We start from the raw sequence: 14,469 nt of genomic DNA on the forward strand, positions 1-14,469 counted from the left end.
GTTAAATAGAGAGAAGAATGTAAATGTGCTACAAATGTGTAAGGAAAGAAACAAACCCATCATAGTGTCAGTTACTCACCCTGTACATCACTAGGGAGGCTTGGAGGGCTGTGTACAATTGTGCGGTTCTCCTCATGTTGTACTGTGCTATTAATATCAGGATCAGCAGGTGGAGGGCGACACTCAAGAATCTTGCATGTATACACACAGCGCTTTCGGGCATCTGTTGTACTCCAGTAAACACGTGAACACCTAAAGACAAGTAATTAAATCACTCACAGCCTAACTGATTAAAACATGTAAATGTCACCACATAATCCAAACAATAAATGTAAACATACATACATAGCCACTCCACCCACTAAACTCTTCAGTACCACATATCCTTATAACACTTATTGGGCTTCTATAGGTCTTTTGGACTTAAAGAAACAGTAACACCAAAAATTTAAAGTGTTTTAAAGCAATGTAAATATAATGTCCTGTTGCTCTGCACTGGTACAACTGGTGTGTTTGCTCCAGTTTATATACACAAGCTGCTGTGTAGCCATGGGGCAGCCATTCAAAGCTGAAAAGGAGAAAAGGCCCAAGATACACAGCTAACAGAAAAGCTCTGTAGTATACAATGGAATTCTTTAGAACTTATCTGTTTTTGAATGGCTGTCCCCATGGCTACACAGCAGCTTGTTTATATAAATTATAGTTGTGTTTCTGAACCAAACACATTTTCACTAGTGCAGGGCAACATTACATTATATTGTAAAATACTTATTTTTTGCCGATAAGTTCTTTTAAGCTGGCCACACACAAAAAAGATTTGTTCATTTGTAATGGAAGCTAAATAGAAGTGAAAAGACTGCCCCATGTGCCCTTTGATGAAAAAATTTAGACATTTTCCCAAAAATAAGTTTGCTTAAAGGAACAGTAACACCAAAAAATTAATGCTTTAAAGTAATAAAAATATCATGTAGGGATAACGGGTGACCTCCAGTTACGCTCCTACTCTAGACTTTGTTACCTACAGCTCTTATATTTTGCCAAGAAAGCCATATTAATGCATTGGAAGTCACTTAACCCTCCTACACTGCAATATTGGCAAAAGCTGATAAATGATTCTCTCTCAAATCAGAAACTGACCTATCTGTCAAGGGGCTGCCCTGAAAAATTTGATGCTGTCTGGGGTACCTGGTTGAAAGTACAAACTACAAGTATTCTAATATAATGTATATGCCAGTCTGTACCTTACCTCCCCTCCCCCTTCCTTCACAACTTTCTTTTCTAATATCTATTTCTTCTCTCTCTACCTCTACTATTCATATTGTGTATGTTGAATGTTTGAAAATTTTAAAATAAAAACTTTTAAAAAAAAAAAAAATATCATGTTGTGTTGCCCTGCACTGGTAAAACTGATCTATTGCTTCAGAGCACATACTACAGTTCATATAAACAAGCTGCTGTGTAGCAATGGCGGAAATTGAAAAAAGGTTATGACACAGAATAAATAGTGGATAACAGATAACATTATGTACTACAGAGCTTACCTGCTATCTGCTGTGTAACTTGAGCCTTTTCTGCTTTGAATAGCTGCCCCCATGGCTACACAGCTGCTTATTGATATAAACAATAGTAGTGTTTCTGAAGGAAACACAGCAGTTTTATCAGTGCAGGGCAAAACTGCATTATATTTTTATTATTTTATAACAATTACATTTTTTGATGTTACTGTTCCTTTAACAATCAACCAGGTATTATTTAGGCAACCAATCATTGTGCCCAATATATTTATCAATAAACTGTCAAACTGGTCGGGATTAGACAAGTTGACAGCCGACATGCAACCCTATGTGTCCTTGGATGAAATAATTTACAATTTTGCCCAAAAATATTTTGGAACAGTATAACCAAAAAATTAAAGTGTTTTAAAGTAATGAAAATATCATGTAGTGTTGCCCTGCACTGGTAAAACTGATCTGTTTGCTTCAGGAAACAGCCTATAGGCTCAGCCTATGATTAAGTGTCCTTGGGGGACACTAAACACGTCCGGCTTTTATTTTTTATAAATTAAGTAAATAAAGATTTTTTTGTACTATTTTAAAAAAAAATTTGGGCTCCTGGATTCTACTGACTGACTGATTTTTGGTGTTCCAGAGTGGTGCCTGCCCGCTATTCAAGGTTTCTGTGTGTTGCCAGTTGTGCATGGCCAACTTTATCAAGGAAAATCAGCTGTATAATGCCATACTTTGGCACGGGATAGCATCATTATTAAACAATCAAGAACAAATGATATACACTGTGTGCCAATGCCATAGAATGTTTTTAGCAGAATGTCACAGAACTTATATGCCCATTGAATAAAAAGAAGTTTTTTTCAAATTACTTTAATTGTTGTACAACCTTTAATTCCCTTAAAGGCCACTTTTCACTAAATAAAAACAACAAAGATAAAAATATAACTGTTTATGTGATGTTTTAGCAAGTATTAATTACTGAAGCCTGTTCATGGGCTCTATTTGGAGTATTCTGAACACAAAATACCCCAAAATCAATGTACAAGTAGCTATAATTATAAAAATAAAACACATACTGATATCCAATGGGGAAAAGTTTCTCTTCACAGTCTGAGAGATCAGTCAGAATTCCAAGGCAGTCAATGGTCATGGAACCTAAAACAAGAGCAAAAAGTCAAATAAATTGGATTATCAGTCTATGATTAAGGGTGCCACACCCAAAATGCATCAGGCTTTGTTGTTCAGCAGCCTGTTGCCATAAAGTACTGGTCTTTTAACCGGAGTGCTGCCTGGTGTGTGTTTGAGAGGAATGTATAGAAAATGAGGAGTGCATTGCAGCAAAGGCTAAGAATAAGCCCAAAACGTTTATTATACATGTTATTAGTAAAACAAATGTGGGCAGAGGGTGTAGCTTTTTAAATAATGGTAATAATATGGTTGTAACAGATACAAAAAGGAAAATTTGATAAATTGATTCTTTTAAGTCAGTGTATACAATAGCAGAGTTCTAAGCCAGCTCTTCTGTTGGCTTAGTTCAGTCTAGTCAGTGGTTGATGCAGGACACCATAAATAAATGTTTACTCAAAATGAATGTGAATAAGGCACCAGGGCCAAATGGAATACACTCTTGGGCTCTGAGAGAGCTTGGTTGAGTTTTAAACCAGCCTTTTTTTTATGGTGTCTCACTTTCATCTAGTATGTTACCTATGAAATGGAGGAAAGCCAATGTAATTCCTATATTTAAAAAGGGATTACAATCACAATCCGTCAATTATTTGCCCTTGAATTTGACTTCCATGGCAGGAAAGTTATTTAAAGGCTTGTTAAGTGATCACATTAAAAATTATTTTCTGAAAAATAGAATGGAATTATGAGCAGTAATCAGCATGAAGGATAGGTCAAGTTAGACAAATTTGATTTCTTTTTATGTAGAGGTAAGTTAGAAGTTGGACAACAAGGTTGCACTAGATCTACTGAAATTTTGCCAAAGCGCTAAATGTAGTGCTTTACAAATCATGGTCTGTGTACAGTCGTTTGTATTCCTGAAGCCAGTTTCTTATGCATGTGCAGAGGGTGGTTGTTAATAGTACATTCTCTACTTGGAGTAAGCTTCTTAGTGGTGGTCCCTCAGAGTTTTATATTGGGTCCACTTTCTTTAAACTTATTAATTATTGACTTAATGAAGGGCATTGTAAGTAATGCATCATTGTTTGCAGATGAAAACTATGCAGCCCAATTAATTCCATCCAGGATGCGGCATCCTTGCAGCAGGATCTTGACATACTGGCAATCTGGTCAGCTAAGTGGCTGATGAGATACAATGTCTATAAATGTAAGGTTATATGCACATGGGATGTAAATATAAATATGCAAGCCAATTATACCCTTAATGGGACAGCACTAGGCAATTCCATAATGGAAAAGGACCTTGGAGTCATTGTATATAATAAACTTGGCTGTAGCAAGCAATGCCAGGAAACAGCTGCAAAGGCAAACACGATTTTGAGCTGTATTAAAGAGGCATAGATTAGTTGGAGAAGGGGAGTCATTCTTCCACTTTACAGAAAGCTGGTGAGGCTCCATCTATAATATGCTATGCAGTTTTGGTCTCCAAACTGTTTATTACTGAAATAGAGAGGGTCCAGAGAAGGGCAACTAAGGTGGTAAAAAGGGGTTGAAAAGTCTAAGTTATAAAGAAAGACTGTTCAAGTTGGGATGGTTTACGCTAAAGAAGAGACGTTCAAGGGGTGATATGAAAACAATGTATTAATATATAAGGGGATCATATAATAATCTCTTTAATGCTGGTCCTTCCAGCAGAAACAAGAGCACCCATTAACATTAGAAGAATGGAGGTTCCATCAAAATATCGTAAAGGTTTTTTTGTGAGAGCTGCAAAGTTGTAGAATTCTCTCCCTGAATCAGTGTACTGGCTGATACATTAGATAGCTTCAAGAAGGGGTTGGATGGCTTTTTAGCAAGAGAGGAAATACAGAGTTATGGAAGACAGCTCATAGTTTAAATTAATCCAGGGACTGATCCAATTGCTATCTTCAAACAGGGAGGGAATTTTGCCCCCATCTGCAGCAAATTAGTAAGGCTTCAAATGGGGGTTTTTTTTTTTTGTGCTTTTCTCTAGATCAGCTAGCAGTTTAGCAGGTTATACAGACATACATGTTGCTTTTTCAACCTAACATACTATTTCACTATGTAACCAGCACAACTGCAAAACAAGGGTAAAGGAGCATGTGTCTTAATTCACCAATCATTATGTGGATATTCTCTGGTTCCAATCCATTTAGAAACTTTCTGCGTAAGGTGATCCCTTCTAAATCAACATAAACTCTTCTTAGGACCTCAAAACCATTATCCGAAACAATCTGCAGGAAATAAATAAAAAATAGCTAACAAACAGTACAGAAATACAGAGCATGTTAATCGCAATGAGTGATATGCCTATATAAGCAGTGAGTGATACATATTTTAGCACTAAAGTGAAGATGCCTTTATACATAAATGCACAACACTGTCAAAGCTACTACAGTATATTACTTAAAACAAGTTGTGGCTACTCAAATGTAAAACTGTAACTGTTCACTCACCTCTCCTTTAATTAAATCCTTGTGTTTCTGACAGTAAACCTTTTTGTCTTCTAAGAATACACAGTTCTTTTTACGGGAACACATAAAATGGTAGTTGCTAGTACAAGAAGTTAGGCAACAGCCAACTGTGGCACCCAACTTTAGGCACAACTCACAACGCTAAGGAAGAAAGAAACAGTGAGGAATTAGTAATAGACATGAGAGAAACTTGGTAACAAAAATAAGTTTTAAAAAAAATTGAGGGTTGAAGGAAGCAACAATTAAACCTCCTTTATCAGATACAATGAGAAAATTAAGGTGGAATTGCCTACAATAAAAATTACCTCCAGAAGGTCTGGTGGTGATCAAAGCAGATGGAAGCTCAACAATAACCTGTGCAGAATGTATCACAGAGTGGACTACAGCTGCTGTCTTCCTTAGATTCAGCTACAAAGCCTTTGAATGGCACTTCCTTTAGGATGTAATAAAAAGTGCTTTAGAAGTTCCCAGCAGAGGCCACACTACCACAACACTTACACTTTTGAATATGGCCCTGTACCCCATATACCTGATCATAAAAGGAAGAGTAGCACAGTGGGGTTAGTGGATGCCATATCTGGCTGCTCCCTGGCAAGCAGAAATATTAGTAGTTGAAGCCAACCCTGACTTTTATGAACAGGCATGGAGTTGTGGGAGCTAGGTTCAGTAGAGTGCATGGTATGTTCAATAATTGGTCATTGCAGGGATCCGCTAATATATAAAGAGCTTTCTTTTTCCATTAAATAGGCTAACATGTCGTATGCTTGTCCATAAAAATGGGCCACAGCCAACAGCTCCACTTCTAGCAACTTTCCCCTTGCTAAGGTAACCCCTACAGGAATGCCCCTTTTTGCTTATATAATTTAATGAGCTGCTAGAGAAAAGCATTTTGGGTTCTCCAAAGGTAACAGTTGTGAGTTTCAGCCCAAAATAGGAATGTGTATCTTGACTGAATATTAGGGTGCAAATATGGGACTAGAGTTGAAATGTAGTGGCTTGTGGTCAGCATGCCGGCCTATAAAAAAATTACTCCTGTTACCGATAGATGTGCCCCTCCCCTTTTGGTATCTGAATCTTAGTATGTAGGCATCGTAATTCATGTCTGGATCAAATTATCACTCAATTACCAAGAGTTAGAACAGGCTCCCTATCGCCATTATTCCAGATTCTCTAAAAAAGCCTTTTTTTTTATATGTTAACAAGGAAGGAATGGGAGTGCTAGGGCACCCAGAATGAGCAAGAAACTGCCAAAGCTGTAACTTAAGGAAACCTGCTCTTCTGAATCTACAGGCTTAGTGTCTACCAAACCTATAGATTGTTGCTTCATTCAGACCCAAACATAACAGCAAGAAGACTTATTTAGATATCCTCATTATTATACAGGTTTCACACATTCCCTATTTATTATACTGCTCACGTTTCTCTTACTCCACTCTGTTACAAAAGGTCTGCTCTGTAAATCAGGATGCCCACTTTCAGAATGATGGAAATACTAGCAACTACTAACTTACGAACAGGCTGCTGAGTTGCTGTGAAAGCAACTAAGGGTCAGTCCACACGCGAAAATTCAGGGAGATTAGTAGCCCCAGTGACAAATCACCTCTTCTTCGGGGTGACAATCTCCCTGAACTGCCTTCCCCCTGCCCTCCACCGGCTAAAATGAAAATCGACTGCAGCAATGCACACGTGGTGATTAGTTTCCCGAAGTTGCCTCACGAGGAAACTTTGGGCAACTTCGGAAAACGAAGAGCCACATGTGCATTGCCGCGGGTGATTTTCATTTTAGCCGGCGGAGGGCAGGGGGAAGGCAGTTCAGGGAGATTATCGCCCCGGCGATTTGTCGCTAGGGCAACTAATCTCCCCGAATTTGCTTGTGTGGACTGACCCTAAAGCAAATAAATTAACACAAAAGGATAAGTATTTATTAACTGTTATTTTAAAGTAAGGGTTGCAAATTAAAAGTACTGTGGTTTAAATTTTTTAATAGGTTTTTGTTTCTGCCTTGGGTGCTAAATAGCAAAGTTTGGTGTGCTATTGTGCTTACAGCAAGTTTGCCACAAACAGCTTTACTTTGCAGTTAGTTTTCCTCAGTTTGAGGAAGGTAGGGTTTGATTAGTGCACCTGAACAGATAGTCTGTAAGTGGAGTTGCAAACACAGGAGTTTCAGACTTCAAAACTTTAGGTTCAAACTAGGTCAAAAGTTTGTTCTAAACCATAATTTTTTTTTATTCCTGTTTTTTGATCTGTAACTGGGATAATGAGCCACATGGCAAGTCTGCCACATGTATGTATATTTTTAACAAATGTTCCAAACTGCTTAGCTCTTACCAGTTGTGAGCAAATTGCCACTTTAGAGGCTTGTGTTAAGAGCAACAAATTGCAACACTGCAGTTGATTGACAATCTTGAGACGGGTCTCTTGCTCACTGGACCTAGCAGGGTCAGATAGTTTGGGGGGGGGGGTTTATGAGACAGTTTGCTGGGTGACAGAAGATGGGAGTGTAAACTATGGATTGGAAGTTCTAGATAGGGCTGGTCTCTAACAGCTGGGAGATAAGTTTCTCTAGTAGTTTTGGAGGACAGCAGAGCCAAGCCTAAACAGATTGTGGCTGTAGGGGATTCAATTACACGGAAAGTGGATAAGGTAATCGGTCATCTGGAACGTTGTAACCCAACAGCGTGCGGTCATCCTGGTGCCAGGGTTCAGTATGTGGTTGATCGGGTAGACACATTTTTGGGAGGGGCTGGGCATGACAACATTAATGGTAGATGGAAGACCTTAAAGAGTGAGTTTAGGGATCTAGGCTCTAAGATTAAGGGAAGGTCTTTCAATGTAATTTTTTCTGAAATTGTGTGCAAGTTTAGAAGACAGCGGGAGTTTAGGGAGCTGTGTGGCTCAAGTCTGTTTAGGAAGGAAGGGTTTGGGTTCCTAGAGCACTGGGCTGATTTTTCCTTGGGGTACAACATATTTAGTTGAGACGGCAACTCAATGGAAGGGGGTCCACTGTGATAGGGGAAAGAAGGTCTAAGAAGTTGGAGGAGTGTTTAAACTAGGCAAGGGTGGAGGGGGCAAGCTAAATAATTATGGGGAAGCTAGGGTAGGCAGTGGCATTAGTAAGAGGTCATGGGGGAGGAGTGAGGGGGGGGCATACAGTCTACCAGCTAAGTAGGTCCCCCTGTTAGAAGGAAAACAGGATAATACTAACTTCATTCTCCATTAAGTAATGTCAATTACAAACGAAAAAGTAGTAACCTTCACTGTATGCTGGCAAATGCACAGAGTTTGTCAGGTAAAATGGGAGAGCTAGAGTTTATTGCATGCTTTAAAAACTAATATAGAATTGGTATCACTGAGACCTGGTGGGATGAAACATGTGACTGGGCTGTAACTTTAAATGGTTACACACTTTTTAGGAGGACAGAGGGATTAAAAAGGGTGGAGGAGTGTGTTTGCATGTAAAGTCTGAATAAAAGCCATGTGCTAAAGTAATAACCATTGATGGCACTGGGGAGAGATTATGACTGGGCAAAAGGTTACAAAGAAAATTCGCATCAGTGTATGCTACAAACCACCTTGTATAAGTAATGAGAATGAAGCCCAGCTACTTTTAAAAATAGACGCGGCTTCACAACTAGTTCAAACTATTATTATGGGCAACTTTAATTATCCAGACATTGACTGGGGTAATGGGGTTGACAAGATAGAAAATGATTAGCAGGTTTGTAAATATGCTGAATAACAACTTTTTATTCCAGCTCGTTCAAGAACCTATAAGGAATCGGTCTCTTTTGGATATTGTAATAACCAATAATCAGGAATTTATCTCTGCCATTTGTGTTAGTGATCATAAAATGGTCTCCTTTGAGACCACTTTACAAGGGAGCAATTAAAACACAAAATTTTAGACATGCACACTTTGACAGTATAAGGGCAACATATTAAGTGGGTTAAACACAGAACTAAGAGACATTTTTAAAATGCTGCTTAATAAATATACATGCCCGTCCGTATATTCCCCTTGTAAGCAAGGAACGTCGTTGCAAAGCAAAACATTTTTGGTTCAATAGAAGTTTTGGTGTTGAGGGTGTAAGAAAAGACGTGCTATTAAGGCTTTAAAGTTAGCTGGGACAGCTGAAACGTTTATCGGGTACAAGGAGGCCAATAAATCATGCAAAAAATCTATATGGAAAAGGGTATTTTTAGTTGTCTAATTCTGGGAAGTGTCATTCTGTGGCCACTATAGCAAATAAAGTTCTGTCTTGAATAAAACGGTCATAAAATCAAGAGATGAAAACTTTGTTTTGCCTCTTCATATGTCACTGGTAAGGCCTCACACAGAGTATGCGGTGCTCTGAGTCCTTAAGAGGGATATAAATATAAATGAGCTGGAGAGAGTGCGGAGTTGTGCATCTAAATTGGTTAGAGGGATGGAAGACAAATTATGAGGGTAGACTGTCAAGGTTGGGGTTGTTTTCACTGGAAAAAAAGATGTTTAAGAGGGGACATGATTACACTTTACAAGTACAGTATATTAGAGGACATTATAGACAAATAGTAGGGAGTTATGTAATAAAAGGCAATTCATTTGCACTGATAGGGGCAGGATATCAGCAGGATTCTTGGCTTTCCACACCTTGTTGCACCTTCCTTTTTTTTTGTGTTCAATACTTATTCCCTGGGTCATTTCACTTAATTACACATAACTTAATTTATGGACTTATTTGTTAATTGGGGTGTTACCAAAATGTGGTGTAAATTTCATGCCAATAGAAATATATTTACTGAGAAAAATGTTGACCTGTTCAATACTTATTTTCACTGCTGTAGCCCAGAGGCATTAACCCATAGCAATCAGCAGGTAGAATTTACTGGTCTCATGTTAAAATGCAAACATCTTATTGATTACTATGGGTTATTGCTCCTGGGCAAACTTAGCTCCTTATATTACATATGGGGGTTAAACTTTAAACCTTGTATGTAATAAAAGACACTAAGTTTTCCGAGGTACAGTAACCAACTGTTAACACTGCTATCATGTTTGCTTTTATACAGGTGACCAGTATATGTTATCTGATGATATGTTACTGTGGGTTACTGCACTTTAAAAAACAGTGTCATTTTAAGAATTTATTGAAAACGTAAACACTAAGGAATAGAAGGCAGTGCTAAATAGCCATTATTTTATGGTAACATTAGAATGTATATTAAAACCATCCTCTTATCATGAAAATGCTATTTTTATTCCAAAGAAGAGGCCCTTGTTTTATTAACTGCACATACCTACAACAGACTCCTTTAAAACTGATTTTCTAAAGAGAAACTTTAGAGGAAAGGTATTGACTTTTTAACTAAACTAGTTTTAAACAAATAAACTACGGTAAACACCCTTTGCAGATTATGAAAAAAAACTTGATTTTAGCAACAAGGTTCCTTTGTGGATTTTCCACTGCTAATTTAACTGCGCTACTGAGTGGTAAAAAAACCCCAGACATATTGGGTTGAGTTAACAATATACAAAGGGATAATTGTTTAAAGGATAGATAATGTGTGAAATAATTTTTTTTTTTGGGGTTGATTTATAGAAAATTAACCCCAAAGCCCATCAAGTCCTGCCTATCTGTTCCAATTCTGCTAGCTGAATTCTCTGGATGTGCATGGGTGCTAGCATCACTCAGCACAGTACACTGTAGGATAGGAACTAATCAGAAGCTAGGTGGAATAGGGAACAGAAACATGTCTTTTCTATGCCCCCATCTACTGTGCTTCAAGCAGGATACGTTATGTCGTGCCCACCTCTCACTGAACACACCGACCTAGCAGATGTATGTAGAGCTCTGATAAAGGGGCCATTTTTATAGTTAATGATCATTTTCAGCTAAGATTGAAACCAGCGCCATATAGGATTCATTGCTGCCTACAAGATTAGGGGTACTTTTACTTATACTATAGGTCTTTTTTAAAGAAAAATAATTTGCTAGAAAAAAAGAGTGATAATTCTCTCTTTGATTTCATAGACCTTCCGTCATGAATTCACGAAAACCAAACAATGAAAATAATATACTGCTACAAAGAATAAAGGTTTGCAACAAAAGCATAATATTAACTAACAGTGCTAATTTATTGGATCAAATGCTGTGTGCAAACAACAAATAGGGGCAAATAGTTGTACAGGTGCAAAACAGAAACAAGGTCTTGAAAATTTCATCTACCGTATATACTCGTGTATAAGCCGACCCGTGTATAAGCCGAGGTACCTAATTTTGCCTACAAACACTGGGAAAACATATTGACTCGCGTATAAGCCTAGGTTGAAAAATGCAGCAGCTACTGGTAAGTTTTCCTAAATTTGGTCACAACAAAAATCTAATTAATGAAATGGCTCACTACATTCTTTACATACCTCTTACTCTGGTCTCTGAAAAGCAAATAGCTCAGCTGCTTCATTCATTTGTTCTTCCTGCTTCTGTCCTGCTTGCTCAGCCCTTTAACCCCTCCCTTCAGAATTGTCACTGCTATCCCACAGCCACAGTCCTAGAGGGTATTAACCCCTCTGCCACTACCCTTTAGTCTCATAAATGACTGCTGTTCTGCAAGGAATTCCATTAAAGGGGAATTCAACCTTCCACACATTTTCTTGCAAACCCCAATTATGAATTGCCAATGAGGGCCCCAGCTGAAACACTAACTCAGCATGGCACTTACCCTAACAGTTCATATCTCACCCCTCCTGTCTCCTTTCACATTCATCCTTCCTAAAGCCTCCGTACACAGTTCACATATCTCCTTCCTTCCCCCTCAGGCGTCAGCCCGCACCTCTCACTTCTTGTACAATAAATATCGATGCCTTCTGCTACTCCGCAGAACTTGAGAGGGCATGCTTTGCTGTACTTAAATTTCTGAAAGCAAGGCTAATGAATGAGGAAGGTGGAGAGATATATTGTACGAGAGGTGAGGGCTGAAGTCTAATTTATGAGGGCTGGGGGGGGATTAAGGACAGATGTTATCGGAGTACAAAGGAGGAAAGAAAGTAAGGGGAGTGGGCGTTGCATGCTGCTGCCTACCGTAATTAGCTGCACTCGTAGAAAAAAAAATCCGGTACCTGCAGGCGGCGGATCAGCCTGTCCCTCCTCTGTGTACGTGGGAGGCTACTGCTGCTGCCGACACCAGGTCCAGATATCACTTCCTACACTCCCTACATACCGTATACCGGTACATGCCAGGACGCGCCGCTCCTCAACGTGATCGCGCAAACAGTGCGCATTCATACTTCCGCCGTAAGTCACGCTTCTGCACGTCTTCCTTTTCATCGACTCCCAGGGGCGTGCGCAGAGAGAAGGCAGCGGGAGAAGGCAGCGGGAGAGGGCTTGGCACTCACGTATAAGGTACTGACTCGCGTATAAGCCGAGGTAGACTTTTTCAGCACATTTTGAGTGCTGAAAAACTCGGCTTATACGCGAGTATATACGTTACTTAAGGTCGGTCCTTATTCCACATCTTCCTTGCATCCGTGTGCCCTAAACTTTGCAACTTGCACACAATTCATTAAGTCAGGCTGAATTGTCCTTCTGCCACTAGATGGAAGTTTTACAGGGCCAAAGACCTTTGTAAATTGCATTTACAGCAACATAACTTTGGTGTTTCCACGTGCATTTAGAATTATCCCTACTGTATTTTAAAAATTAATGGTTTCTGGTGAATTGATGTATTCTGAGCAACAATACCTTTGTTACTTTTTTTTTCTCTTCAACGTGGAGTTTAAAATCTAGTGATGGTCACTGACCCGAACAACTCTAAATAGATTTTTAGTATATCCTAGCATGTGGAATACCACAGTACTTACCAGCTGCTTGCCTCTGATAACAGCCATGTAAACATTTTTGAGAGAGCCATCGTCATCTTCAAATACCTCTGCTGACCATAAGGCACAATTTACATGTGTCCACTCATCTTGTCCTATATAAAGCAGCCGACCAGCATCCTGTTAAAGTAGAATACCAAAAGTTTTTAACATTAAAAATCAGCAACATACTATACGTCAGTTTACTTTAAAATACTGTAATTCAGTGGTAAAATCACCAACACAGCTGGTATAGGAGCCAGTGTATAGACACAGAGAGGGAGTAGTTTTAACAAAAAATGTATGTACTCCTCTAACGCACCTTGCAGTCAAAACACAAGGCTGTTTAAGAACAATAGCAGACAATGCCATTTCAGTTCCTTTAAATCTGGTTTATGAATTACACATAGTAAATGTCACATGACTGGATTAAGACTTGGTGCAACCTCTGCGACATCTATTATCTTAAACTCTAAAGGGCTCTGCATCAGCTGCAACGCCAACTTGCAAACCCTATTACACTGGAATTATGAGGAAAAACACTGCATTGTAGATAATTAATACTATGAAACTACACTTTTCACAATGCATACACAATTGTTTTGGTCATAAAAGAGCCCTTAAGTCTCGAATAAGGCTTGATCCAAAGAAATATGGTAATTCAATATACCTACAAAAGTGTATCCAACACTTGTACAAAAGTAGGTTCTGAAGACTAAAAACATAATTTTTCATAAATGTGACAAAACAATTATCTGAAGAGGTAAAACATACCTAAATCTTATAAAAACGATTCATATTTTATCATGTTAGTATAATAACCAATGTTTGTGTACAAGACACTGTTCCCCAACCAATTGCTTACAAGCAACATTTTGCTCACCAACACCTTGGGTGTTGCTCACAGTGCCCCCCTTCCCGTCATTTTTTTCATGCTTGTGTTGCTTGTGGGTAACTAAGGTTGGGGACCTCTGTTCTAAGAAATTTTACTATGGTGATAATGTATCATTAAAAGATTTAGGGATAATATTTGATCATCAACAAAAACTACAGTAATAAAATGTTACTAACAGTCCAAATAAAATTTAGCCATGCCACTGAAACATTTCCCTTCTAGCAGCATTTTCACAATCTGCGCCATACCTCACAGATTGATCCAACCCCTCGCTCACCTTGTTCCATTGAGAAAGTAAAGGTTTGGTAATGGGACTTGGAAGTCATTCTGCTTACCAGATAATTAATGTACCATTTACTATAAAAATACAATGGATCAATTAGGTAACAACGGAAAAATGTGAGGGAGGGTTGCATTAAACAGTCAGCTTAAATGATATTGGTAAATGGTTTGTCAGTGGACAAAATCAGTAAAAGCAGATATGTCTGTGTAAAAAAATTCTGTTTTTGGAACTACATATAGTTGTAATGCACCTTTTATTTACATAAAGCCAACTTATGTTTAAAAATGAATATATATTTACTCTTTACATTTTCTTTATTCTTAGCA

At 38.5% G+C, this 14,469-nt stretch overlaps 1 protein-coding gene across 4 annotated transcripts in view; it reads right to left on the reverse strand.

The window, feature by feature from the left end:
- Positions 1 to 14,469, reverse strand: part of kmt2a.S (lysine methyltransferase 2A S homeolog) — a 103,018-nt gene that overhangs the window by 38,460 nt on the left and 50,089 nt on the right. For all 4 annotated transcript variants that reach the window (XM_041571362.1, XM_041571363.1, XM_041571361.1 and 1 more), the window contains 5 exons: positions 12,969 to 13,106; positions 5,111 to 5,269; positions 4,771 to 4,888; positions 2,585 to 2,663; positions 80 to 252 (listed from right to left, as the gene is read on the reverse strand). In XM_041571362.1, coding sequence (XP_041427296.1) covers positions 80 to 252; positions 2,585 to 2,663; positions 4,771 to 4,888; positions 5,111 to 5,269; positions 12,969 to 13,106 — 667 coding nt within the window. The remainder of the gene's footprint in view (positions 1 to 79; positions 253 to 2,584; positions 2,664 to 4,770; positions 4,889 to 5,110; positions 5,270 to 12,968; positions 13,107 to 14,469) is intronic.

The sequence above is a fragment of the Xenopus laevis genome, chromosome 7S (assembly GCF_017654675.1).
Source record: "Xenopus laevis strain J_2021 chromosome 7S, Xenopus_laevis_v10.1, whole genome shotgun sequence".
Taxonomy (NCBI): domain Eukaryota; kingdom Metazoa; phylum Chordata; class Amphibia; order Anura; family Pipidae; genus Xenopus; species Xenopus laevis.